The following is a 25,589-nucleotide window of genomic DNA, read 5'->3' as shown; positions in this document are numbered from 1 at the left end:
AGTAGATACGCAGATTCATGAACGTACGCTTGCCCGACGCAGTAAAGATACGCCGTTTACGTAACGCACTTTTAGGCCTAAAGTTATTCCATCAAATAGCTGGAATAGTAATGTTAAGTATGGCCGTCGTTCCCGCGTCGAAATTTGAAAATTTTACGTCGTTTGCGTAAGTCGTCCGTGAATAGGGTTTTACGTCATTTACGTCCACGTCAAAATCAATAGGACCGTGCGGCGTACTTTGCCGCAATGAACACTGGGATATGTACACGGACGGCGCATGCGCCGTTCGTAAAATACGTCAATCACGTCAGGTCAAGCCCCATTAACATAAAACACGCCCCCTCAGCCGAATTTGAATTAGCCGCCATTACGCCCGCCTGATTTACGTTACGCCGCCGTAACTTAGCAGGCAAGTACTTTGTGAATCATGTACTTGCCTCGCTAGCTTACAGCGGCGTAGTGTAAATGCCATACGCTACGCTGCCAAAACTATGCGCCCGCCATCCTGAATCTAGCTAATAGAATACAAAGCCTCCTGTGAATGTCTGAACAGTGCTCAGCAGCCTCAATTTTGTTTTGGGAGCGGAATGGAAAGTCCTCACCCCACTGCCAGAACCCAGCGCTGTGTACTGTATGTAGCTGATGCTACAAACAGTTCATACAGCGCTGACAGCCATTGCATGTGTTAATGAACTAAATAGCTTGTTCTAAACAAACTAGTTAAACTTCACTAAAACATGGAGGTCAGCTTTAACACTAAGGCCCCTATACACACGATAGAATCCATCCGCTGAAAAATCCCAGCGAATGGGTTTCAGCGGATAGATCCTATGGTGTGTACACTCCATCGCATTAAAATCTGCTGAAATCCTCGAGAGGATTTATCCGCGGAAACGGTCCGCTGGACCGTATCCGCGGATAAATCCTATCGTGTGTATGGGGCCTTAGAGTATGGTGGAGGTTATGTCTGTCAATTTAGCAACATTAGCATACATTAAAAACACATAACAATTTTGTCTTGTTTGCTCCCTTTTTGGTCTGCTGAAAATCATTATTGAAAGTGTATTATTATATCTGTTTGACAAGTGCAAAAAAAAAAAGTAGCTGTTCATTAAGCCAGAAATCCTGTGAACTGTAAACAGTCCAGAGGCAAAGAGTACAGGAAGTTATCAATTAGCATTATTCTCTCCTATCTCTGTGGACTACAAAATGATTCCCCCATTAAGAAATGAAAGCGCTATGGTCTTAACACACTCCTTGTCCTAGAGTGACAACACTGCTCAGTATGGTTGTCACCGCCTAGGAAAAGACAGGAAGTGAGTTGTTGTCAGGATAAAAAGGTTAAAATAAAGGAAAAACATGTGAAACAAGAAAACAAATGCAGGTACCATATAAAATGACCAGTAAGCTTCAACAATAGTAATATTTTTTCTCGAGTTTAGATATGCTTTGAGGCTAGGTTCACACTTGTGCAGGTGGTTGCGGGTGTGGGACACCATATAAATCACAGCTGTTCCTCCATCTGCAGCCAAACCGTGGTGCACCTTTGCAGTCACGCAGGGCTGCCGATCATTCCTAATGGCACCTCCATGCACCTGCAGTGCATTTTTGGTTGCTGAAAAATGCATGGTACAAAAGCACCATGCAATTTTCCTCCAGCTGCATTTAAAAAAAAAGGTGCAGGAAAAAAAATTCTGCATGAAACAGAGCAGCCATCACAAACGCATTTTACAGAGCCGCGTAAGTGTGAACTTAGCTTAAAGTAGAAAGAAAGGCTATAATAAACAAAGTTTAAATCTTTGCTTCCCACTGCTGAGAAATATGCTGCATTCTGTTTGCAATAATTTAAAGTGTAAATATCTTTTTTTTTTTTTTTTTTAGCCTTTATTTCACTTCCACGTTAAGGAACATGCACAATCCCTGTGACTGTAGCAACAAGTGTTTTGATTTTTTTTTTGGGGTTGCTTGTGGTTTTAAACTTCAATATATGTAGAAATGCCAACATTTATAGAGAAAATAAGCCTTATTTGCCCTAAAATCATCCAAAATCATATATGGAATATAGTAAACCCACATTGTTTCATGGAAAACTTCACTCCCTTTAAAAGTTCAAATCCATTGGCACATAATAGCAAGTACAGATAATTTATTAAAATCAAAGTGGATATTCATGCATATATAATAGAAGAAATGGTTCTGAGAATGCTTGTTTAATGTAGTAGGTCAGCCTGTCAAAGGTACACTTTAGTCAAATATATTTATTGAACTAAGAGACCAGTTCTACTAAAATGTAGTCTATATAAAATATGATAATATAATAGATGTCACTAAGTAACTATTGCGTGTGTTTGTGTTTTTTTGAAAGGCATGCAGAGGATTCAAGCGCGATAGTGGTGTGACTCCCTATGCAAGTATCGCCACAACATCCACTGGTAAAATTCCAATAGAAGCCGACTTTCTTTACCACTACTCTACTTGCCAAGGTAAAATTTAACGGCTGTTGATTTAGCTTTCCTTACTGTGCTCACACAGCGACCAGCCTGGAGTACTACGAAAAACAGTATATAAAATATACTGTTAAACCAAAATACAGCTTGACAAAAAACATGAAAGCATTGCGCTTGCATGCTTCAAAATATACAACAGTGCTTAAAACATATAAATGCAAAATAGAAAATAAAGAAAGAACAAAAAGTCCAATGTGGTGTTAATGCCAAAACAGTGATACAGTATTCTTCAAGGTGACTCTTCTATTACAAATTAATCCATGTCTTCATCACTTGTGCTCAAAAGTGTAGATGCACACTCACCAAAGGTGTTTGACCCCTCTTTACAGGTAGGTCAAGTCTCGTTTATGGCCCTCAAAGGCTCTTATTACTTTAGGCTGAGCTCCACTATGTTCCTACAGTTTAATGGCACTCAAACATCAACAAAGTGGGAGACACCATTAAAGATATCATTGCGCAGTATTTATTAAAAAGGGTAAAACAGTAAATAGCAAAAAAAAAATTACACTCACATGTATTGGTGCCTATGACCGGCATCAGTATATACAGCTTCTGTGAACAGATGTACCCCACCGCGCCTATCCAAAGCCAGCATGCGCTCCAAGCCTCGATCAGAGACTGGATGTGATGTCATACAAGACCCAGAAGTAGCAGTCCTATGCTTCAACATACAACTTACCAAAGCAGCGTCTTCAGGAAATGATACTTAGTCTGGAAAATTACAACTTGACATATATAATATATTAAAGGGGGGAACTAATGCGCATACCAAAGGGAAATAGTCTAAAACCTAAAATAAATAGCAGCAGCCACCTAAAAATGTTCACACATAAATAGCAATATTAAAAAAAAAGAAGGTAGGGGGCGCTCACTGACTGAATAACTCTGTAACTAAATGGGTGAACAGTAGGATAATTGATAAAATAAAAACTGATCAATTAATAAAATGTCCAAACAAATCCAAAACATGCAATTCCAGTGCAAAAGTAAACCAAGTGGAAAAAAAGAGGTGAAATAGGCAATCAGTAACCCATATAAGACAGGTGGATACAAATCCAGTAAATAAATAAATATATAAAAGTGCAACTGACAACAATCAATGTGCATAAAAGTGCAAAAGAGGAAAAGTCTGGTACAAAATAAATTCTTCAAAAAAGTTCATATTTCATAATGATGTGCAATAAACTCCAAAAGTACAAGCAGGCAATCTTCACAGGATCATGGTGATTACAAAAGTGCAGGTGCTGTTTCTTCCAGTGCAGGTGCTAAAAACAGTTTCCCCCAGCCTCTCACCTTAATAGGCTAAAATAAAAGTCTTGCTGCAATATCTCATTGCCGTCCCAGCTCCTGATTTCACATGCACAGCAGGCTTACACACACACACAAGTTCCTGATGTGATCCAATAACCCATAGATCCACAGCTCCAAACACGGCCAGCCTCCTCACATCAGCTCACAATAACATAGAGAAGAGAAAAAAGAGCATAGTACAGTAGGTTAAAAAGGGGGGATTTATTACCACTTCCATACCGGGCCTATTTTGGCACTTCTCTCCTACATGCATAAATCATAATTTTTTTGTTAGAAAATTACTCAGAACCCCCAAACACTATATATGTTTTTTTAGCAGACACCCTAGGGAATAAAATGCCGGCCATTGCAACTTTTTATCTCGCACAGTATTTGCGCAATCATTTTTGAAACGCCTTTTTTGGGGGAAAAAAACGGTTTTGTGAATTAAAAAATAACAAAACAGTAAAGTTAGCCCAATTTTTTTGTATAATGTGAAAGATGAAGTTACGCCGAGTAAATAGATACCTAACATGTCACACTTTAAAATTGCGCACACTCATGGAATGGCACCAAACGTCAGTACTTAAAAATCTCCATAGGCGTCGCTTATTTTTTTTTACAAGTTACAAATTTAGAGTTACAGAGGAGAACTAGTGCTAGAATTGTTGCTGGCGCTCTAACGCACGCGACGATATCTCACATGTGTGGTTTGAATGGCGTTTACATATGTGGGCGGGACTTACGTGTGTGCGCGCTTCTGAGCGCGAGCTACCGGGGATAGGGGCGTTTCAAATAATTTTTTTTATTATTATTATTTTTTTTTACTCAATTTCTTTTATTTTTACACTTTTTTTGACATTTTTTTTGATCACTTTTATTCCTATTACAAGTAATGTAAACATCCATTGTAATAGGAATGGTTCGTGACAGGTACTCTTTATGGAGAGATGCAGGGTCAATAAGGGTCCATCAGGCTGGAAAGCATTAGATCGTGAAAAAAAAATCACCGATCTAATGCTTTCAGCCGCGATTGCGGCTGTGTTTACATTCCAGGACCCGGGCGTGACGTCATAACATCGCGCCCGGGCCTCCGACGATCATAGAGATGACTGGTGACCATCTGGTCACCAGTCTACTCTATGGTTTCCATCGGACGCCGGCGGATCGTTTCTCCGGGTCTCCGATGGCAAAGGAGAGCCCGGAGAAGCACCGGATGGCGGCGGGAGGGGCCGCCGCCTATAAGAACGATCAAGCAGCGGAACCGACGCTATGATCATTCTTATGGTGCAGGGATTCGCCGGCTGAAGATGGATATCTGAATGATGCCTGTGGCTGCAGGCATCTTTCAGATATCCCCACTGAAAGTCCAGGACGTCATATGACGTCCTTGGGCTGGAAGTGGTTAAACATAAAAATCACACTTACAATAAAGCAGAGAATCGTCAGTGTTGTAAACATATGAACTTCCGGTCTCGGCCGCGACCGAAAGTACGTCATCACGGCTTCCAAGTCCTTCTCAAAAGGATCATTTTGAGAAAGTGACGTAGTCTGTCACGATACGCGTGAAGGACTTGGAAGCCGCGGTGTCGCACTTCTGGTCGTGGAAATCCCCCCTTTTTAACCTACTGCACTATGGAGCGCTCCTTTCTCTCATCTATGTTATTGTGAGCTGATGTGAGGTTCTCCCACTGTCAGCTGCCATGTCTGAGAAGGGAAACATGAGGCACAAAAGAAAGATTTGGCTCACCTGTTAGAGGAAAAGCTATTTTTTTTTGCTAATTTAAAGAGGATTATGCATCACATAGTAACTGGATTTGGGAAACAGACAGAACTACAAACAGTGGTTCTAACCTGTCACAACTCTATCCAAATCTTTTTTTTTTTTTAAACTGAAAATTGTATCAATACTGTAATTTTTCTTATCCTGGTGTCTATCCATGACAGTGAACCCATGATAGAGCACCCTCAACATTCTCTGTAAATATAGAATAGCAAGTGTGGGAGCATGCACTGCCATGTATAGGCACCAGGAAAGGAGAATTATGGTAAATGTTGCCTCCATGGCAACATACACATGATAAATAACTAGCTGGATCACAGCCCTTCTTGTAATAGTCATTGCTGAGATTGTGGTTACCTGAACCTTTAGGGAACTTAGACTCAGGCCCAGATCCAGGCCAGTTTAGAAGAACCCCAAAAGGTGGGAAGCTGAAGTAGAGACAGGGTTGAGACATTTCCTGGCTACACAAGCAACAAACTTCTATAAATCCTACCATATATGCATTTTGTTGAGGGTTTACTTGCCTTTAGGAGAGTCCAAATGACATTCGGTGAGCAGCCTAGAATCTCAAACCTCAAATTCAGGTGGTTGAACCTCCCATGTGTTAGAAGGCAAAATAAGAGTGGAGCTGATATCGGTGGGAAAGTACTGAGGTTCATAGTCAGAGGGACCCACAATCCTCTTGGCAATAAGGAAGGGCGGCTATGACTGTCACAAGTCTTGAGAGGATTTCAAGATAAGTGGGGTGGGGGAAAGACGTAGGCCAGAATGCAATTCCACGGGCACAAAAGAGCATCTACTCCCTCCGCCAGGTGACAGGGAAGGCATGAGATCAACCTTGGCAGCTTGGTGTTGATAGAGGAAGCAAATAGATCTATCTGAGGTAGGCCCCAGAGATACACAACTTGATTGAAGACAACCGATCTGCTTCAATGTTTAAACAACCTGGTGGTTGCATTGCTATAAGGTCTATCAGATTTATTTCCACCCAGAGCATATTGGGATCAACTTCCCCTAGATGGGAGTTGCCTTTGGGTGCACCCTTGCTTCTGGATGTATAAGACTGCAGCTCTGTTGTCTATCTGCAGGAGCACAGGACAGTTCTTCATCTGAGGGGACAATTCAGTTACTGCTAGTTCCAGCACGTTGAATATGATTCCTATGTTGGGAAACGACCAATACCTGGATCACTTGAGTAAGATGAAGCCTCTTCCACTGTGGGAATCGTGTCTAAAAAAATCTGAGGTGACAGTAGGCCCAGGGAGCTAGGGGAATGCATGCAAACCTTCTGCCTATCAGGCTTAAAGACTGTGAAGCTAACAAGTGGGAGCGTGTCATTGTTCTACTCATTCTTGCTACCGTCTGGAGTGGCAACTATACCGACCCCTGAAGGTTTCAAAGTTTATCATCTGTTGAGTTGGAGATAACTGATTTTTTTCTCAGTTCATTATCAACATCTTCATAAGACTATCTTTGTGTTCCGTGAGCTAGCCTGGACTGCACACTAAGATTAGAATGTTGTCAAGGTAATGATACACTCAAAAACCCTTCTTTCTCAGGACTGCCAAGACAGATATAAGGACGAATTGTGGAGCCACAACAAATCTTACATATTGCTGAAATGCTGGGAATCTATAGATAGGTGTCTTGAATCAAGACTATCAATTGCCTCCAGTCTCCTTGTTGGATGATTTGTATGAAGCATTTTAAAGCTTTTGAGGTATATGTAGTGGTTTTAATCATTTTTAAACTATCACAGGACACTTTGTTTTTAACTTCACCACTTGCTTCTGTAGAGACACAAGGAGCTTCCATAGAATTATTATCTTCTTGGATAAACTTGGAATCCTTTGCAGGGGTGAAGGAATTGTGAGGTGGCAGATAAGAGAAGGTCCAAAAATGACCAGAACTGATTTGTTGAAACCACCCAGAGCTCTTGACAATGACTAGCCCCATCTGATGTAAACTGCTAAAAACCTGGCCTAGACCGGAAATGTGTTTGAGCAGGCTTCATATCAAAAAGACTCATTTGAATCCTGGGGAGCAGAAAGGAATTTCCTCTTATTCGCCTTTAATAATGTCACCTGACTGCTTGGCGCTATCGTCCGTTTGCATGCACCCCAAGCTTCTTGATAAGGTCTTTTAAGGTCAAGATCAATGCGACTTATCAAGAAGATCTTTAAAAGAAAAAAGGATTAACGTTTTTGAGAAATGGAAAGTATCTTTTTGTTTTCTTAGAAAGCTCCTCTGGCTCCTTCCAATTGATGACCTGCTTTACTGCCTGGACATAAGGCTTCATGAGTGCAATACTAAAGCAAGAGGGTTAGGAGTCCTCTGAGGAATCCTTCGAAGAGTTTTATTCTGGTGTTTTTTTGTGCAGTCGCATAGCCGCTGAATGAAGGAGGCCACTAATAGATGAACCTAGTTGAGACAGGGAAGTATCTTCTCTCTAAAGGGTTTGAGCAGAAGGCTGCAACAACAGAGCGGCTACCAACTCCTTAGAATCCTTAACAACTTGCTTGAGTAAGGCAGCAACTTGTTGACTTTCCAGAGCCACTAAAAACTCTCCCAGGAAGTCTCTGCATACTAACTTGTTTACTGGCAGGGGAGCTCCACAAGGCCAACATTTTTTCCCCTAGCATAATGAGGAGAAGATGAAGAGCAATGATGCATTTTGGATATGTTTCTATCACAAAACTGGTGTCTGGACTGAAAAGAGCGCACTCGGTTGTCGCTGTTAGTCCTGTCATAATGCCTTGAAGACCCCTTGGACTTTGGGAGCATACAGGGTAGGAGACAAGAAAAGGTAACCATCATTAGGGCACTCTTTTACAGAACCTGAACTTACTTGACTGTTACATAGTTAGTCAGGTTGAAAAAAGACACAAGTCCATCTAGTTTAACTATAAAAAAAATAAAAAAATACAAAATATCATACAATCCCATATACCCACTGTAGGTCCCTTACCTAGAGCATTTGAGTGTCTTGAGCAGGTGGTGATAGGCTCATGGTGATCAAGCAGCAAGGAGAGCAGCTGAGAGGTGTAGAAGGAACATATTAGCTTGAATGCAAAGAGCTAAAGCAAGTACCTCCACGGAACAGGAACCTACCGTTAAACAGCAATGTACAGAATGGATCAGCAGAGACTACAGCAGGAATTACCAGTAGGCTGAACATGAGAAGCTTTCGTTCAGCCAGGAAAGGGATATGCAAGGGACCTGTGTAATGATGCCACATGTTTAAACATTGCAGGAGGGCGGAAAATAGACAGGTGAAATCCCAACCCCTCCACTTTCACATGCAGCACGGAGGCCAATCCCCACATCCATATACGAAAACAGGATGCTCATGTGCACCTTAGGAAACAAGGAATTGCAGTGTTAAGTCAGCTAAAAGAAATCCCTAGCATAACAGAGGTGAAAAAGAAAGTGAATGCCTGCAAGAAAATTGGGAAATGTTAATGTACTACTCTCCTGGCTTCAATCAAAAACAAACACCATATTGATATTCTGACAGATAAATGCTCCAAGTGAGGAGATGCTGCTTACCACAAAATACTAACAGAAGGTGTCCCCAGCCTTATTTGTGCGTTTAGCAGTCCAAGGGACTGCGTCTGGAAGAGGCTGAACCCAGACCGAAGCTACACTAGGCAGAGGTAGGGACATTTGGCTTCAATTGACTGATTATGAGGAAAAGAAGTTGAGAATGCTGTGAATGTCCTTGACTTTTCTTTTATGCTATTCACTGGTAATAAGAGTCTGAGGCGTAGCTCTATCAGGGTTATGATGCTATGAAGGCCCAAGGAAAAAGTTTTACCTTTAGTTATACTTTAGGGAGAGCCTTTAAAACATGTGAAAAAGAGCTCAGAACTCCACCTATTAGCTCGCTATAATTTTTTTTTAAATATATATGCTAATGAGTAATAGGACGATGGCATTTTTTTTACGGTGCCTTGATTTTATCTCTATGCATACTTTAAGTAGTCAAACCTTCTACACTCCCCAATAACCCCTCCTTTTTTTCCCTCCCTTCCTTCCCCTTTCTACACCAATCTGTAGAATCTTTTATTTTCCTGTACCCATGGTTAGCAATGAAAGACAGGACATACTGGAGGTTAGGTACATCAATGTTTCTCAACTCCAGTTCTCAAGTACCCCCAACAGGTCATGTTTTCAGGCTTTCCATTATTATGCACAGGTGACTGGATCAGTTTCAGAGGCTTAGTAATTACCACAGCTGTTTTATCTGAGGGAAATCCTGAAAACATGACCTGTTGGGGTTACTTGAGGACTGGAGTTGAGAAACATTGATCTAGATGAGGACGGCAGGAGAGTCTGTGTGAGGCTGAGAGGACTGTTTACCATATCCCAATCTGTACATCTCGCTACGAGCCTGTTATAGAGTGGTGAACTGTCGCACCTGCAGTATGTGATTACCCCGGCAAGGGATCTCTCTTTTTATTTAAATAAATATTGTTAAAATGTTACTTGCACAATCCGTTTTTTTTTTTCTTATATATTCTATGATCTGGAGCTGCCTGCCAAGGAACCAGGAACCCAGGATTATGCATTAGAACCAGGTGTGGTTCATAAGCGTGCACAGACCAAGCTTAGTTGCAAGGTCGCACGCTCTAAGCTGAGCGGCCATTACCATAGGGGAGCACCTGTGTGACTACACCTTGGCATTACTTTTGGATCACTCACTGGGCCTTGTGTTGTTGTATGAACTGTATTATACATCACCCTTGGATTGCTGCTACTGATTACATGCACTAAAGCACTGTGGAATTTTTCATACATTGTTTATCTTCACTGAAGCACCTTAGAATACTTTATATGGACTTGTGTGTCATTTTTAAGTATTTGACTGTTTACCACTATTATTTATTATGCATGTTTATGCACTTATGCACCTTAGTGTGATGTGATTTTTTTATGCGATTTTCTTTAATGGTGCGATTTTTTTTTTTTATGCAATTTATATTTATATATATATTTTTTAAATCATTATTTATATATATTTACTTGTATATTTGTTTGCACATATCTACATCACGTACTGGACACGTTTTGTTCATTTTATTTAGTCTTTAGCACGATTTATCAGACGTACTTCACGCTAGCAGCTTTATTTCTATACCTTAGCTGATAGGAATGGTGGCTTGCAGGATTGTTGCATTTTTATTGATCTAGATGACCCAGAAGGATGTGTAGCACAACAACTGATAATTTATTCTCAGTTAGCAGCATTTTGAAGACTACGGCGCTATAGTCAACTTCTCTATTATGCCATCCTTTTTATATGTATGCACTGATATGTTGTTGACATATGCCTAAACATGCTTTAGCTCCTTTTAAAATAAAGAATATTTAAAAATATATTTTTACAGGTATATGCAATATTTCATTTTTACCCAATTAAAAATAAAAATTATACTGTTCAGTCCTGACCATAATAAATAAAGTATATACAAGACAATTACAAGCCACTGTGTGTGTTCTAGCATTTCCTGCTGCATTCTTTGTAATATAACATAAATACAAAATCCATGGGGCCTCTCATAGTGGCCACAAGGTATCAGAAACTAAAACTTCAATTCTGGGTAGACTGACGCTTGTGATCACCTACCATTAGTCCCTGAGCTAAAGTACAGGTAGTCCATGAAATGGCTGAGACAGAATGATGGCTAGTGAAATGGAGGTTCTGATTAGAAGTCCAATTTTTTTTTTTATATTAATCTTAGGAGCAGGGTATAGCAAGGGGAGGTCGTTGTTAAAAAATATAAATTAACCATTTTTGTTTCACATTAATACAAAAACCGATATAATGACCTTTTATACCTTTTCTCTCTCTGCAGGTTATGTGTCATTCAGAAACACGTTTTCTGGCTCCTGGTTTATTCAGTCGCTGTGTGAGATGCTGAAAAAGTATGGGAAGAAGTATGAGCTGATGCAGATTTTAACACGTGTAAACCACAAAGTTGCATTTGAATATGAAGCAAATAAAGAAAAAGAAAAAGAAATGCCTTGTATTGTCAGCAAACTTACTAAAGATGTCTATCTGTAAGAGAAAAAACACCCATTCAACATGAGGAATCTTTTTCATTAGATCATTAAGAAAATCAACTAGACTGAACCATTGCTGTTACTGAAGGATACATTTGTGATATTGATTCCTAATAAAAATAATAATGAATACCAGGCTTTGTTTTGCTTCATGATATTCTTATATATAGAAGAAACATACAGTGCTAATAAACAATTATAAATAACAATAAAGCTGCAGCTCAAAAATTTGAGATATGCACATAAATAAAGTGAAAAAAAGGGGAAAAGAGCTGTGCTAAAACAATAACCAACAATACAAATGTGACATGATATAAATATCAATTGTGATTGATAATGATCAATTATAGTCCCAATATTGCAACCAAAGGTGTGAGAATTCTTGACGACAAAACACCAACAAAGGGATATGCACCTCCACCACATAGATTGTGTGCTTACCAAAAGGCAAGCATAAAAAAGCCTGCTATTAGTGCATCCAAACGGGGTCTTTATCCAGAGGCGGTGAGAACAATGGCTCTCCAAGTTTGAATGAATGGGAATAGACCATAGGCAGGCAACCAGAAGACCTCGATCATCAGGCAATCAGAATGTGTACATCAACGTTTACCCAAAATGAGAAGAACACACCATAGTGTAAATCGTATAAATTTATTATGAAGCATAAAAAAGTTACACTTACGAAAAGGCAGAAGTTTAAAAGCATCGAATAGTAAGCCGGCCAGCTTGCAATCACCCGTCCACTAGGGAAACAAAAGTGGTGACGTCAGCATGTCAACCTCCCTTATATACACAGTATCTCACAAATGTGAGTACACCCCTCACATTTTTGTAAATATTTTATTATATCTTTTCATGTGACAAGACTGAAGAAATTACACTTTGCTACAATGTAAAGTAGTGAGTGTACAGTTTGTATAACAGTGTAAATAGTGTAAATTTGACGTCCCCCATTAATGTCTAAACCGCTGGCAACAAAAGTGAGTACACCCCTAAGTGAACGTTTCCAAATTGGGTCCAATTAGCCATTTCCCCTCCCGGGTGTCATGTGACTCTTTAGTGTTACAAGGTCTCAATGGTAAATAGGAAGCAGGTGTGTTAAATTTTGTGTTATCGCTCTCACTCTATCCTACTGGTCACTGGAAGTTCAACATCGCACCTCATGGCAAAGAAATCTCGGAGGATCTGAAAAAAAAAAATGCTGAGCTGCAGCACGGTGGCCAAGACCATACAGCAGTTTAACAGGACAGGTTCCACTCAGAACAGGCTTTGCCATGGTGGAACCAAGAAGTTGAGTGCACGTGCTCAGTGTCATAACCAGAGGTTGTCTTTGGAAAATAGACGTATGAGTGCTGCCAGCAATGCTGCAGAGATTGAAGGGGTGGGGGGTCAGCCCTTCAGTGCTCAGACCATATGCAGCACACTGCATCTAATTGGTCTGCATAGCTGTCATCCTCTTCAAAAGATGATGCACAAGAAAGCCCGCAAACAATTTGCTGAAGACAAGCAGACTAAGGACATGGATTACTGGAACCATGTCCTGTGGTCTGATGAGACCAAGATAAACTTATTTGGTTCAGATGGTGTCAAGCATGTGTGGCGGCAACCAGGGGAGGAGTACAAAGACAAATGTGTCTTGCCTACAGTCAAGCATGGCAGTGGGAGTGTCATGGTCTGGGGCTGCACGAGTGCTGCCGCCACTGGGGAGCTACAGTTCATTGAGGGAACCATGAAAGCCAATATGTATTGTGCAGGGGCGGACTGACAGCTCATGGGGCCCCCGGGCAAAAGGAGATCATGGGGCCCCCTGTGTCTCTGCCCATGTGTCCCCACCCACGTTCAAGCTGCATCCACACAAATCCTACCTACATATTGCACTGCCCATATTGCATGCGTTCAAAGAATTTCTGGATGCTATGTTCCAAATAAATGTTTATTATAGGAATTAAAGAAAAATAAAATGTACATTAAAGTGCAACAACGGTACATTTTCGAAATTAAGGTTTTCATAAATTAGCACAATATTCCCGCATAGCTTTCCAATCGGCTCTTCATTGGTTAGATTGATAGCAGCGCAGCCATTGGCTCCCACTGCTGTCAATCAAATTAATGTTGTTGCACGCCAGGGGGTGGGGCTGAGTCATACACTTATTGGGTATGGCCGCCAAGTGTATCACACAGGAGTGCGCCCGCAATGTAACCCACTCGGGAGAGAGCTTCCCAGAGGGGGTTAGCTCTTGCGGGGAGGAACCGTGAGAGCCTCCGTGGGACCCCAGAAGATGACGATCGGGGCCACTTTGTGCAAAACAAACTGCACAGTGGAGGTAAGTATAACGTGTTTGTTATTAAAAAAAAAAAAAAAACTGAACCCATACAACCCCTTTAACTATGAATTATGGCCCTAGAATTGCTCTCACTCTGATGTTCTGGTGGATACTATACAATGTATCCATTATTGTTTACATACATATGCTCATCCTACATAACCCTTTTTATATAGAGTGTGTGAAGGGATTATGGGTGTGTTTTACATTTTTTTTAAATAATTGTATTTACTTTAAATCATTTTCACTGACCACCAATGTAACGAACATTCTTCCCACTGATCACCAATGTAAGGAACATTCTTCTCACTGACCACCAATGTAAGGGACATTCTTCCCACTGATCACCAATGTAAGGGACATTATTCCCACTAATCACCAATGTAAGGAACATTCTTCTCACTGATCACCAATGTAAGGAACATTCTTCTCACTGATCACCAATGTAAGGGACATTCTTCCCACTAATCACCAATGTAAGGAACATTCTTCTCACTGATCACCAATGTAAGGGACATTCTTCCCACTAATCACCAATGTAAGGAACATTCTTCCCACTGATCACCAATGTAAGGGGCATTCTTCTCACTGATCACCAATGTAAGGAACATTCTTCCCACTGATCACCAATGTAAGGGGCATTCTTCTCACTGATCACCAATGTAAGGGGCATTCTTCTCACTGATCACCAATGTAAGGGGCATTCTTCTCACTGATCACCAATGTAAGGGACATTCTTCTCACTGATCACCAATGTAAGGAGCATTCTTTTCAATGATCACCAATGTAAGGGACATTCTTCTCACTGATCACCAATGTAAGGAACATTCTTCTCACTGATCACCAATGTAAGGAACATTCTTCCCACTGATCACCAATGTAAGGGACATTCTTCTCACTGATCACCAATGTAAGGAGCATTCTTCTCACTGATCACCAATGTAAGGAACATTCTTCTCACTGATCACCAATGTAAGGGACATTCTTCTCACTGACCACCAACGTAAGGAATATATATAGGGAATAACACTCACTTAGGCTGGATTCACACCTAGGCATTTTTAGTCCTTTATGCATTTTTCAGATTTGCACTACAGAATGTGTTCCATAGGAAACCATGTTAAATGGACTGTTGTGCAAATCTACAAAATGCAAAAAGCACAAAAAATGCCATAGATGTGAATCAGGCCTTAGTCCAGGTTCACACTGACAGCGGGAATGAAATTGTGTGAGACAGTTCAGCTAAACTCGCACGATTTCATACCCGCATGTCAGTGTGAATTTGGCAGGTGATTTCAGAGACGTCTGTGCGGGTTGCTGCACAGATGTCTATGGAAATTGCACCAAGAAGTCGCCAAAAGTTATACAGAAACTACTTTTGGGAATCGGTGCGGTGGCACAAATGGGGCATCGCACCGATTCGGGTAGTGCCATTGCCATGCGATTTGACATGTCAAATCGCATGGTATATTTCTTCAATGTAAATTGGTTTATGTGCTATTCCCTATATATAACACTATATAACACTGATATCTATACACTGAGTGGCATTCAGTGTACCAGATATCTGTGTGCAGGGGTGGACTGACCATTTGGTCAGTTGGGCACTGCCTGAGGGCCCCGTGGTGGGAGGGCCAGGGCCAGCTCAGTCCTCCCCTGGAGGTGCCCGCAGCAGTGGCAGCTTATCATACACAATAAAATAAAAAACGAGTCTGTACCTCTGAGAAAGCAGTGCCTTGAACCATTAAATCCTGCTAGCTAGGATGATGTGGCTGTTGTATGAGAGGCTCGGGAGGGATGAGCTGGCCGGGATGGATGGCTCATCATGTGCACTAGTGAATAGCACCTGACCTGCTACCTGGTAAATAAGCACAGACACAGCACAGGGAAAGAAGGTAAAGTAACAATCAGCATGGCTCTTATACACAGATGAGACACAGACAGTGCTTTCATTATGACACTGACCTGCTTCTGCACAGGCAGGTCCGTGTGGATGCCATGCCTGTGTCTGTGCAATTCACTCTGCAGCTCCTTCACAGACAATCCTCCGCGGCAGTGACTTACGGCCCGCCCCCTCAGCTGAATTCCACAGGGGGGAGAGGTGGCCGGAGCGCCTGTCACTGTAAATCCCTGCACGGCTCACCGCTCTGATGAGCCATCCATCTCCAGCTCACACCTCAAGAGCCTCTCATACAACAGCGCAGCCACATCAACCTAGCTAGAGGGATCCAAGGCACTGCTTTCTCTGGGTTTTTTTTATTGTGTAGAAGCTGACGCTGCTGCGGGCACCTCCATGGGCAGACTGAGCCAGCCCGGGCCCTCCCACCACGGGGCCCTCGGGCAGTGCCCGACTGACCGAATGGTCAGTCCGCCCCTGGTATTGTGACATACTGAAGCAGAGCATGATCCCCTCCCATCCGAGACTGGGCCGCAGGGCAGTATTCCAACATAACGACCCCAAACACAACTCCAAGACTACCACTGCCTTGCTAAAGAAGCTGAGGTTAAAGGTGGTGGACTGGCCAAGCATGCCCCCAGACCTAACCCCTATTGAGCATCTGTGGGGCATCTTCAAACGGAAGGTGGAGGAGCGCAAGGTCTCTAACATCCACCAGCTCTGTGATGTCATGGAAGAGGACTCCAGTGGCAATCTGTGAAGCTCTGGTGAACTCCATGCCCAAGATTGTTAAGGCAGTGCTGGAAAATAATGGTGGCCACACAAAATATTGACACTTTGGGCCCAATTTGGACATTTTCACTTAGGGGTGTAGTCACTTTTATTGTCAGCAGCTTAGACATTAATGGCTTGTTAAATTATTTTGAGGGGACAGCAAATTGACACTGTTATACAAACTGTACACTCACTATGTTACATTGTAGCAAAGTGCCATTTCTTCAGTGTTGTAACATGAAACGATATAATAACATACAGGTATTTACAAAAATGTAAGGGGTGTACTCACTCTTGTGAGATACTGTGTGTGCATAAATATATATATATATGTGTGTATGTATATATGTAACATTATGAAAGGCGAGGTGATTGATGGATGTTATGTTTCACCTCACATGCGTTCATTTGCAAAAAAACTAAGGTGGAATCCGGTCCGGGTTTTAACAGCCACCTTGGCAGGCCTGGTTCCGGACCAGATTTTGCAGTCCACTGGTGTCCACCAACAGGTGGGATAAATTAAGCAGGACTAAAGCAAAGGATTGCTCTTGACCTGGGACTCAGGAAGCCAAAACCTGAGAGAGCTGCTTTTGTGACATTTTCTTTTTAAGAGAAAGGGTTTGCGTTATCTTTGTTTTGTGAGTTAGGAACCTGCAATGTTTATGTCTGGATGGCAAGGATTTATTTTCTGTTTTTGTTTGTGTTATTTTCATGCAACCTTTCAAAATAAAACTGGCTACAGGTCAGATTATAAGAGCCGGTTCACACTGGGGCGACTCGTCAGGCGACTCAGCCGCCTGACAAGTCGCGTCTCATTCTATTCAATAGAACCGTTCTAATAGGAGCGACGCAAGTCGCTCCGACTTAGAAAAAGATTCTTGTACGACTTTGGGGGCGACTTGCATTGACTTCTATACAGAAGTTATTTTGCAAGTCGCCTCTGAAGTCGTCTTCAGGACGCCTTGCCGAGTCGCCTCCGAAGTCGTGCCGCCCCAGTGTGAACCGTCTCTAAGAAACCTGTGTTTGGACTTTTTCCCAAGGAAGGTGATCATCTTTGAGCTAACCCCTGATAAAATATATATGTATATTATGGCAGTGGCCCTGTGCTATCTTGAAGATAGCTCGTTTATGCCAGATTTTGATAAGAAAGGAAAGCTAATTGCACAGCTGTGTGCTGGGCTATTTAGTAGTCTCAGGCTGGGTTCACACTACTACACTACTTTGCTCTGCTACATTGGTCCTACACTGATCCTACATTGGTCCTACACCCATCCTACTTTCATGAACAGGATACTACTTTGATCCGACTTTGTGATAGTCTGACTTGTTCTTTGACCAATCAAAACAATCCCAGAGTGAGATAAATTCCTTTTACTGCTGCTGTAATCACAAGTCGGATGTCAAAAGTCGGATGGTTAGGACAAGGCTCCTACTTTGATCCTACTTTAATGATATTCAATGGGCTGATGTAGGATCAAAGTAGGACCAAAGTAGTACAGGGAGTAGTTTCAAAGTCGGACCGACTTGTGTCGGACCAGTTAAGACAGCTCTCATAGGGAAACATTGATTTTCACACGTCATGCTACATGAGCTCCCAATGTAGGACCGTTGTAGGACAAGTGTGAACCCAGCCTCAGGCTGGGTTCACACTACTACACTACTTTGATCCTACTTTGCTCTGCTACATTGGTCCTACACTGATCCTACATTGGTCCTACATTGGTCCTACATTGATCCTACATTGGTCCTACATCCATCCTACTTTCAAGAACAGGATACTACTTTGTTCCGACTTTGTGATAGTCTGACTTGTTCTTTGACCAATCAAAACAATCCCAGAGTGAGATAAATTCCTTTTACTGCTGCTGTAATCACAAGTCGGATGTCAAAAGTCGGATGGTTAGGACAAGGCTCCTACTTTGATCCTACTTTAATGATATTCAATGGGCTGATGTAGGATCAAAGTAGGACCAAAGTAGTACAGGGAGTAGTTTCAAAGTCGGACCGACTTGTGTAGGACCAGTTAAGACAGCTCTCATAGGGAAACATTGATTTTCACACGTCATGCTACATGAGCTCCCAATGTAGGACCGTTGTAGGACAAGTGTGAACCCAGCCTAAGGCTGGGTTCACACTACTACACTACTTTGATCCTACTTTGCTCTGTGTTCAATGTTTCCCTATGAGAGCGTCTTGTAGCGTCCTACACAAGTCGGTCCGACTTTGAAAATGCTCCCTGTACTACTTTTGGTCCTACATTGATCCTACTTCAGGCCCATTGAATATCATTGAAGTCGGACCAAAGTAGTATCCTGTTCATGAAAGTAGGACCAATGTAGCAGAGCAAAGTAGGATGAAAGTAGTGTAGTAGTGTGAACCCAGCCTCAGGCTGCAAAGGAGATACGGCTGAATTTCGGCTCCATCCGACCGACGTAAGTCTCCTACGCCGTCGTATCTTGGGCGCATATTTACGCTGGCCGCAAGGGGCGCTTCCATTGTTTTACTCGTCGAATATGTAAATGAGCGGGATACGCTGATTCACGAACGTACTTACGCCCGTCGCTGTAATCTACGCCGTTTACGTAAGGCGTACGTCCGGCGTAAAGATAAAACACCTATTAAGGTGGCGCAACCCATGCAAAGGTATGGACGACGGAACAGCCGTCGTATTTTACGTAAGTCGTACGTGAATGGGGCTGAGCGTAGATTACGTTCACGTCGACCGCATTGAGCCGTCGTATCTTAGGGAGTATATGCGACGTGATTCTGAGCATGCACGCGCATTCGCCGTTAGTTAGGCCCTTCATTTACATGGGGTCATGCTTCATTTTAATACAGCACGCCCACTACCTTCCTACTTTGAATTAGACGGGCTTACAGCGGCCCATTTACGCTACGCCGCCGTAACTTAGGGAGCAAGTGCTTTGTGAATACTGTTCTTGCCTCTCTTTGTTACGTCGGCGTAGCGCATATGAGATGTGCTACGCCCGCTCAAAGATACGCCGCTCTACGTGAATCGGGCCCTTGAGTCTACAATACTAAACTTTTTCTCAATATTCAAATTTTTGGAGATACTTAATTTTGGGTTTTCATTAGCTGTAAGCCATAGTCCTCAAAATTAAAAGAAAGAAATGCTTGAAATATATCACTCTGTGTGTAATGAATCTATATAATACTAATATATGAGTTTCACTTTTTGAATTGAATTATTGAAATAAATTAACTTTTTGACGATATTCTATTTTTTGGCGATGCACCTGTGTGTATGTGTGTGTGTATGTATATATATGTATGTGTGTGTGTGTATATATATATATATATATATATATACATATACATATATATATATATATATATCCAGAAGAGAGAAACAATCTCCAAATGATTTGTACTTTGAGTGCTGAAGTCTTGAAGTCCCTCAAGTATAATCATGCAATCACAATTGAAAGCGCAGGCAAGGGTGGTGCCGTGGAGGTACTTAAAGTGACATTAAACTTAATAAACATTGGGTCACTTTTTAATTTTTTTATTCTTTTAAGGTATTCCCATTTTTTTCAGGATTCTCTCTTGTCCTTTGCATGCACCCTATCCTCCACTGATGCATCTCACAGCTACTAGTGTAAAGCAAACAGTGTCCTTATTACTGGTCACATGCTCCGCTTTATGTGTACCACAATTCCCCTAGAGCTGAATATGTATGCACATAGATGTTTAGTCCATCTTGGGGTCAAGCAGGGGGGCCACCCTAGAACACAAAATCTAAAAATTGAAAAATCCTTTCCATTTGAGAGATGAAACAAAGGAAGATAGAGATAGAAGGTACATTCTACCTCTATTTTAATAAACTGCATTTATTTTACAAAAAAAGTATGGGGTCACTTTAATACAAAGGTGTACCACAGAGAGGCAGTTATCAGACAGTAACACTTAACGTAAATTAGAGAAAGATCCAACAGTAGATTTTAACATGCTACCAAAAATCATCATCAAGCATTTGGCAGAGAAGATCTCCCTTCCTTTTTCAGTCATTCCTATATTGCAATATCTCCGGAAGATGCACGAGGGAGGAGGGGTAACAAATTCTTGGCAAGCTCATAGTTGCCAACATTGTCTTCCTCAGTGAAATTATGGTAGATACGATAGATAAATTGAGTGCAACCTTTAAGGTGGAGGTTACCCACTTATATATGAGACACCAAGCATAGAATAAAAAAAATTAGGAAGGGAAACAGGGAATGGTATTGGAAAAAGGCCGACTTGCGATGTTGCTGCATTATATTCATGTACATTCCATTATCTGGGTCCGGGGCTCTTGAGTACCATTTACATAACTATTTTTTATTTGATAGTTAACCACCTTCAAAGATGTGGCGCACCCATGGGTGCAATGTTTAACCCCACATATACCAACCTTTTCATGGGTGCATGGGCGTTAACAGTGCCATGTCTTTAGGGGTACTAGCCCCTTCAGAGGTAATTTGGAATTCAATTTTTTTGTATAAAGTACAGGTGATCTAATTTTTAATTGTGGATCAATTCTTTTAAAATATCTTTATAGCATTAAATAAAATGTTAAAATAATTTGTGAAAAAGATCTAACCCTCAGTGGTTACATCAATCATAGGATACATGAATGGGTCTACCAAAAACCTACCTTGCAAAACTCTCCTTCCCAAACCCCCACTGGTGGTCAGTTGCAGGGCTACTCACTTTCCACCCTCACTATATATTCTTTAACCTTTGTGTCCTATGTGTATTTCTTCTAGATTTGTGCAGCAATCTATCAATAAACAACTGTACTTTGCCCCAGTGCTGAAGTTTCTTGTAATAAAAGTTGTTGCGGTTAATAAAAATGTTTTTTTCTGGCCTTGTGCCACCTTCCTGTGGTTTTCTGCAAAAGGGTTGTAGTGAGCGAACCAGCTGGTCCTGTTCTCTGCACAGGCTATGTGCATCACAGTGATGAGGTCATTGCTATGTCTACAAAGTAAAATCTGCAAAGACATTTGGAGCACACAAAGTGTATTTATATCCTTTTTTTGGGTATTAACCACATGCCCACCGGGCCATAGCGGAAAGATGGCTAGAGCACGATCAGCTTATTCTGGGAGGGCGTCCATGGACGTCCTCCTAGAACCGCGCCCCCTGGGGCACGCACCAAGGAATATCTGTGACCCTTCAGACCCGACGCGTCATGGAAAGGGGTAAAGGGCCAATGCCAGTGGCCCTTTACCACGTGATCGCTCCGTCCAATGATGGAGCGATCACTTGTCAACAAACTGGAGCAAGTCTGGTGCAGCTCCTCCTTCTCCTTGCACCAATCAGTACAGTGTGTGAAGAGAGTGGGGACCTGGGTGCAACAGCACTGTGGGCTGTCTCTAAGTGCCCACAGTGCTGATTTTTGCCTATCTATCCCTGGCTCATCCATTCTCAATCCATCCCTGGCTCATCTGTGGTCATCCATGCGCCATCCATCCCTGCCTCATTAATGCTCCATCTGTGCTCATCCATGGGCCATCCATCCCTGGCTCATCCATGCACCATTCATGCTCATCCATCCCTGGCTCATCCAATGCACCATCCATCCCTGGCTCATCCATGCTCCATCCATGGTTCATCCAAGCCCATCCACAGCTCACCCATGGCTCCTTGCCACTACAGTGCCCATCAGCGCCTCACAAAAGTGTAATAGGTAATCAAATTAGATTTGAAATGCATGTCCCTGATGGTGCTCCCTGCATGTTGGGCCTCTGTATGTGGCCATGCTGTGGAAAAGTCTCACACATGTGGTATCGCCATACATTTTTATAATTATTTTTTTTTTACTACTAATGGCGGCGATCATTGATTTTTTTCGTGATTGGGACATTATGGCGGACACATCGGACATTTTTGGGACCATTGTCATTTTCACAGCAAAAAGTGCTATAAAAATGCATTGTTTACTGTGAAAATGACAATTGCAGTTTAGGAGTTAACCACTAGGGGGCGCTGTATGGGTTAAGTGTGACCTCATATGTGTTTCTAACTGTAGGGGGGCGGGGCTGGACGTGTGACGTCATTGATCGTCTTTCCCTATATCAGGGAACAGACGATCAATGACACTGCCACAATGAAGAACAGGGAAGGTGTGTTTACACACACCTCTCCCCATTCTTCAGCTCCGGTGACCGATCGCGGGACACTGGCGGCGATCGGGTCCGGAGCTTCCGACCGGGTCACGAGCGCACAGCCGGCGGCATGCTTGCAACCCCACCGCCGCCGGCGCACTCGCGACCCCACTGCTGGGCTTAAAGAGACACGTACAGGTACGTGATTGTGCCCAGCCGTGCCATTCTGCCAACGTATATCGGTGTGAAGGGGTCCTTAAGTAGTTAAAAAAAAATATCTTAATTTTGCAAAGAATTGTGGGAAGAAATTACAACTTTAAAAAAACTCACCATTCCTCCTTACTAAATACCTTAAAATTGTCTGCTTTCCAAAAATGGGTAATTTGGGGGGTATTTGTACTGTCCTGGAAATGAGATAGGCCATCAGTACATCAGGCGAGATCCATTTTCAGTGATTGGCACCATAGCTTATAGACTCTATTATTTGGTCATTGTGAAAGACTGATATGGGTTATTTTTACCAAAAAAAATTTAGCCAAATAAATTTTGTCTAAAAACGAAGTAAAATGCATTTTTGATCTTTTTTTTTTTTTTCCATTTAAAGTGCAAAAAATAAAAAACCCAGAGGTGATCAAATACTACCAAAATAAAGCTCTATTTGTGTGAACAAAAAGGACAACAATTTCATATGGGTACAATGTTGCCTGACTGAGTAATTGTCATTCAAAATGTGAGAGCACTGAAAGCTGAAAATTGGTCTTGTTAGGAAGGGGGTTTAAGTGCCCAGTGGACAAGTGGTCAAAGTGGATGTAAACACGATTCATTCAAAATTTGAGCTGGGCACATCTGTCTGTAGTGTTTTCCTTTCTCTCTTCAAAGAGCTAAGTCCTGTAGCTGTCTCTTCCTCCTAGCTGTCTCTTTGTAGCTCTGTTATCAGCCTGATAAGTTCTCCCTCTTTTTGGGAGACAGCCGCCTGAGCTGTGTGTTGGAGGAGGTTGCAATAAATAGATTAGCAGCCAGCTAAACAATTCACAGACACTCTCTGCATGTGTGGGGAGGGGGTGCCTTTCCTCCAATCAGCTTTCTCACAGTGTCCAGGACTAGTCTCCTATGATGATGAAGTGAAAATTCTAACACAATGTGCACTTTCTAAACAGTATATAAATGTGAAGACAGCTTATATATATATATAAATATAGACACACACACACGTAAAACTTATGAAAGGAGATTTGTTTCATCCCTGTGTATCATCTGAGGCTGTTCACTTCACTTGGTATATGGAGGTTTACATCCACTTTAAGCAATTTATAAAAATGTAAGTTATTATACTGGAGTTTAGTTTTGAATAAAAAATACTCATTTAAACTTAGTACAATATAGTAATAACAAGAATGCACAATTTCAGTACATAAATGTATAATTTGAGAGCTACTACATATACATAAACTGCTCCTTATACCTGCAGGGTGTGCTTAGTACTAAACATTTAACTATATCATTACTACTGAACATCCTGTAAATGGAAAAACACACATACAAAAAAATAAAATAAAATAAAAAAGGAGGGGTTTATTAAAAGAAGGATACATTATAAAGTGCATATTTGTGCAGAGTTTTCAAAACTTTGATTCAATTTTCAAAGTTCTGCATCCTGATGTCCATTTACTGATACAAGTGCCCCTCCATAAAAACACTCATCCAGTGCAAAAATCAGCTGTGACTTCAAGCTTAGAAAACGTTGTTTATGGTTCCACTGGGGTATTATGATCGCTGATGGCTTCTAATAGTAGTTCATCTGGAATATCAGTGTGTCCCGAATTCCATTCAGCAACGCTGTGATCCGCTATGTCTGCCAATTCTGCATCTTCAGCAGCTTCAAGCATACAGGCATCATCCATGCAATCATCCCAGCCTCTTTCACAAGTTCCAATCTGCCCTTCTGACACTCCTGGCAGATGTTCCTTTGTATGAATATCTAACTGTTGTGTCCTCTTTATGTTTCCATTTTCATCCATTGTAAAACACCAGTCTTCATCTTCCTACAAGAAAGTTTATATTTAGATATGGGACTCCATTTATTAAAAGACCCTGTAGAACAGTTGTACTTACATACACTATACCAGTGTTTCTCAACCACAAGACCCTGAGCACAGGAAACCGTTTGTCCTGGATTTGCTTAATGAGTTGCTATGGTGTGGACTGACCGGCTGTCAGCACCATTGTTTTCTATGGTGATGGTGGCTGGCTCACCTGCATTATGGCAATACATTACTCTGATCCAGGGAAGCATGCAGGCCACCCCCAGAATTCAGGAAAAGATGGAAGTCTGCCTCCCCAGACCACCTCCAACTCGCACAATGCTGAAGCAAGTAGGCAGAGCTTTGAGGGGACTGTGTGATTGAGGGGCTTGGTGATTGGGAGACTCTGAGATGATGGGGTGACACTGATGTGATTGGTGGACTCATGTATAAGGGGCCACTGTTGTATAGGGTAGATGGGGGTCTCTGGCATGAAGGGAGAATTTCTGATGTGAAGGTAATTTCATCAAGCAAGATGAGTGCCACACTCTAATAGTAGGTGATAGATAAATTCCAAATTCTAGCTTGAAACAATATATTAAAGGAGTTCTATAATGCATTTCTTTTTTAAAATATAATGTTCCCTTAGGCTTTACCTTTCAGTCGATGTCTTTCTTTCCTAAATCGGCCCAGCCATTCCTCTGCTACCTCCTCCTGAATTTCAGCCACTTCCTGGTTATGGAGCCATGGTGGATGATGTAAAAATCGTCAAGACCCAAGCTCCCTTGCTTTTCTTTCCTGTCACTCAATGCCTCTCTCC

General features: G+C 41.8%; 2 protein-coding genes across 7 annotated transcripts in view; one reads left to right on the top strand and one right to left on the bottom strand.

Annotated features, from left to right (window-relative positions):
• LOC120921507 (caspase-3-like) overlaps positions 1–11,781 on the top strand; it is a 45,956-nt gene extending 34,175 nt beyond the window's left edge. For all 5 annotated transcript variants that reach the window (XM_040334029.1, XM_040334011.1, XM_040333995.1 and 2 more), the window contains 2 exons: positions 2,366–2,483; positions 11,439–11,781. In XM_040334029.1, coding sequence (XP_040189963.1) covers positions 2,366–2,483; positions 11,439–11,647 — 327 coding nt within the window. In that variant the 3' untranslated portion in view covers positions 11,648–11,781. The remainder of the gene's footprint in view (positions 1–2,365; positions 2,484–11,438) is intronic.
• Positions 11,317–25,589, bottom strand: part of PRIMPOL (primase and DNA directed polymerase) — a 94,342-nt gene continuing 80,069 nt past the window's right edge. The window contains exons 13-14 of one of the 2 annotated variants that reach the window (XM_040333992.1): positions 12,329–12,389; positions 11,317–11,500 (exon numbers count right to left, since the gene is read on the bottom strand). In XM_040333992.1, coding sequence (XP_040189926.1) covers positions 11,478–11,500; positions 12,329–12,389 — 84 coding nt within the window. In that variant the 3' untranslated portion in view covers positions 11,317–11,477. Of the gene's footprint in view, positions 11,501–12,328; positions 12,390–24,295; positions 24,791–25,589 lie in introns of those variants that run through there. The other variant, XM_040333991.1, reaches the window with a different exon arrangement.

This window comes from Rana temporaria, chromosome 1, assembly GCF_905171775.1.
Source record: "Rana temporaria chromosome 1, aRanTem1.1, whole genome shotgun sequence".
In the NCBI taxonomy this organism is placed as follows: Eukaryota; Metazoa; Chordata; class Amphibia; order Anura; family Ranidae; genus Rana; species Rana temporaria.
The sequence above is the reverse complement of the archived record's forward strand: the minus strand, read 5'-3'. Positions and strand labels throughout refer to the sequence as shown.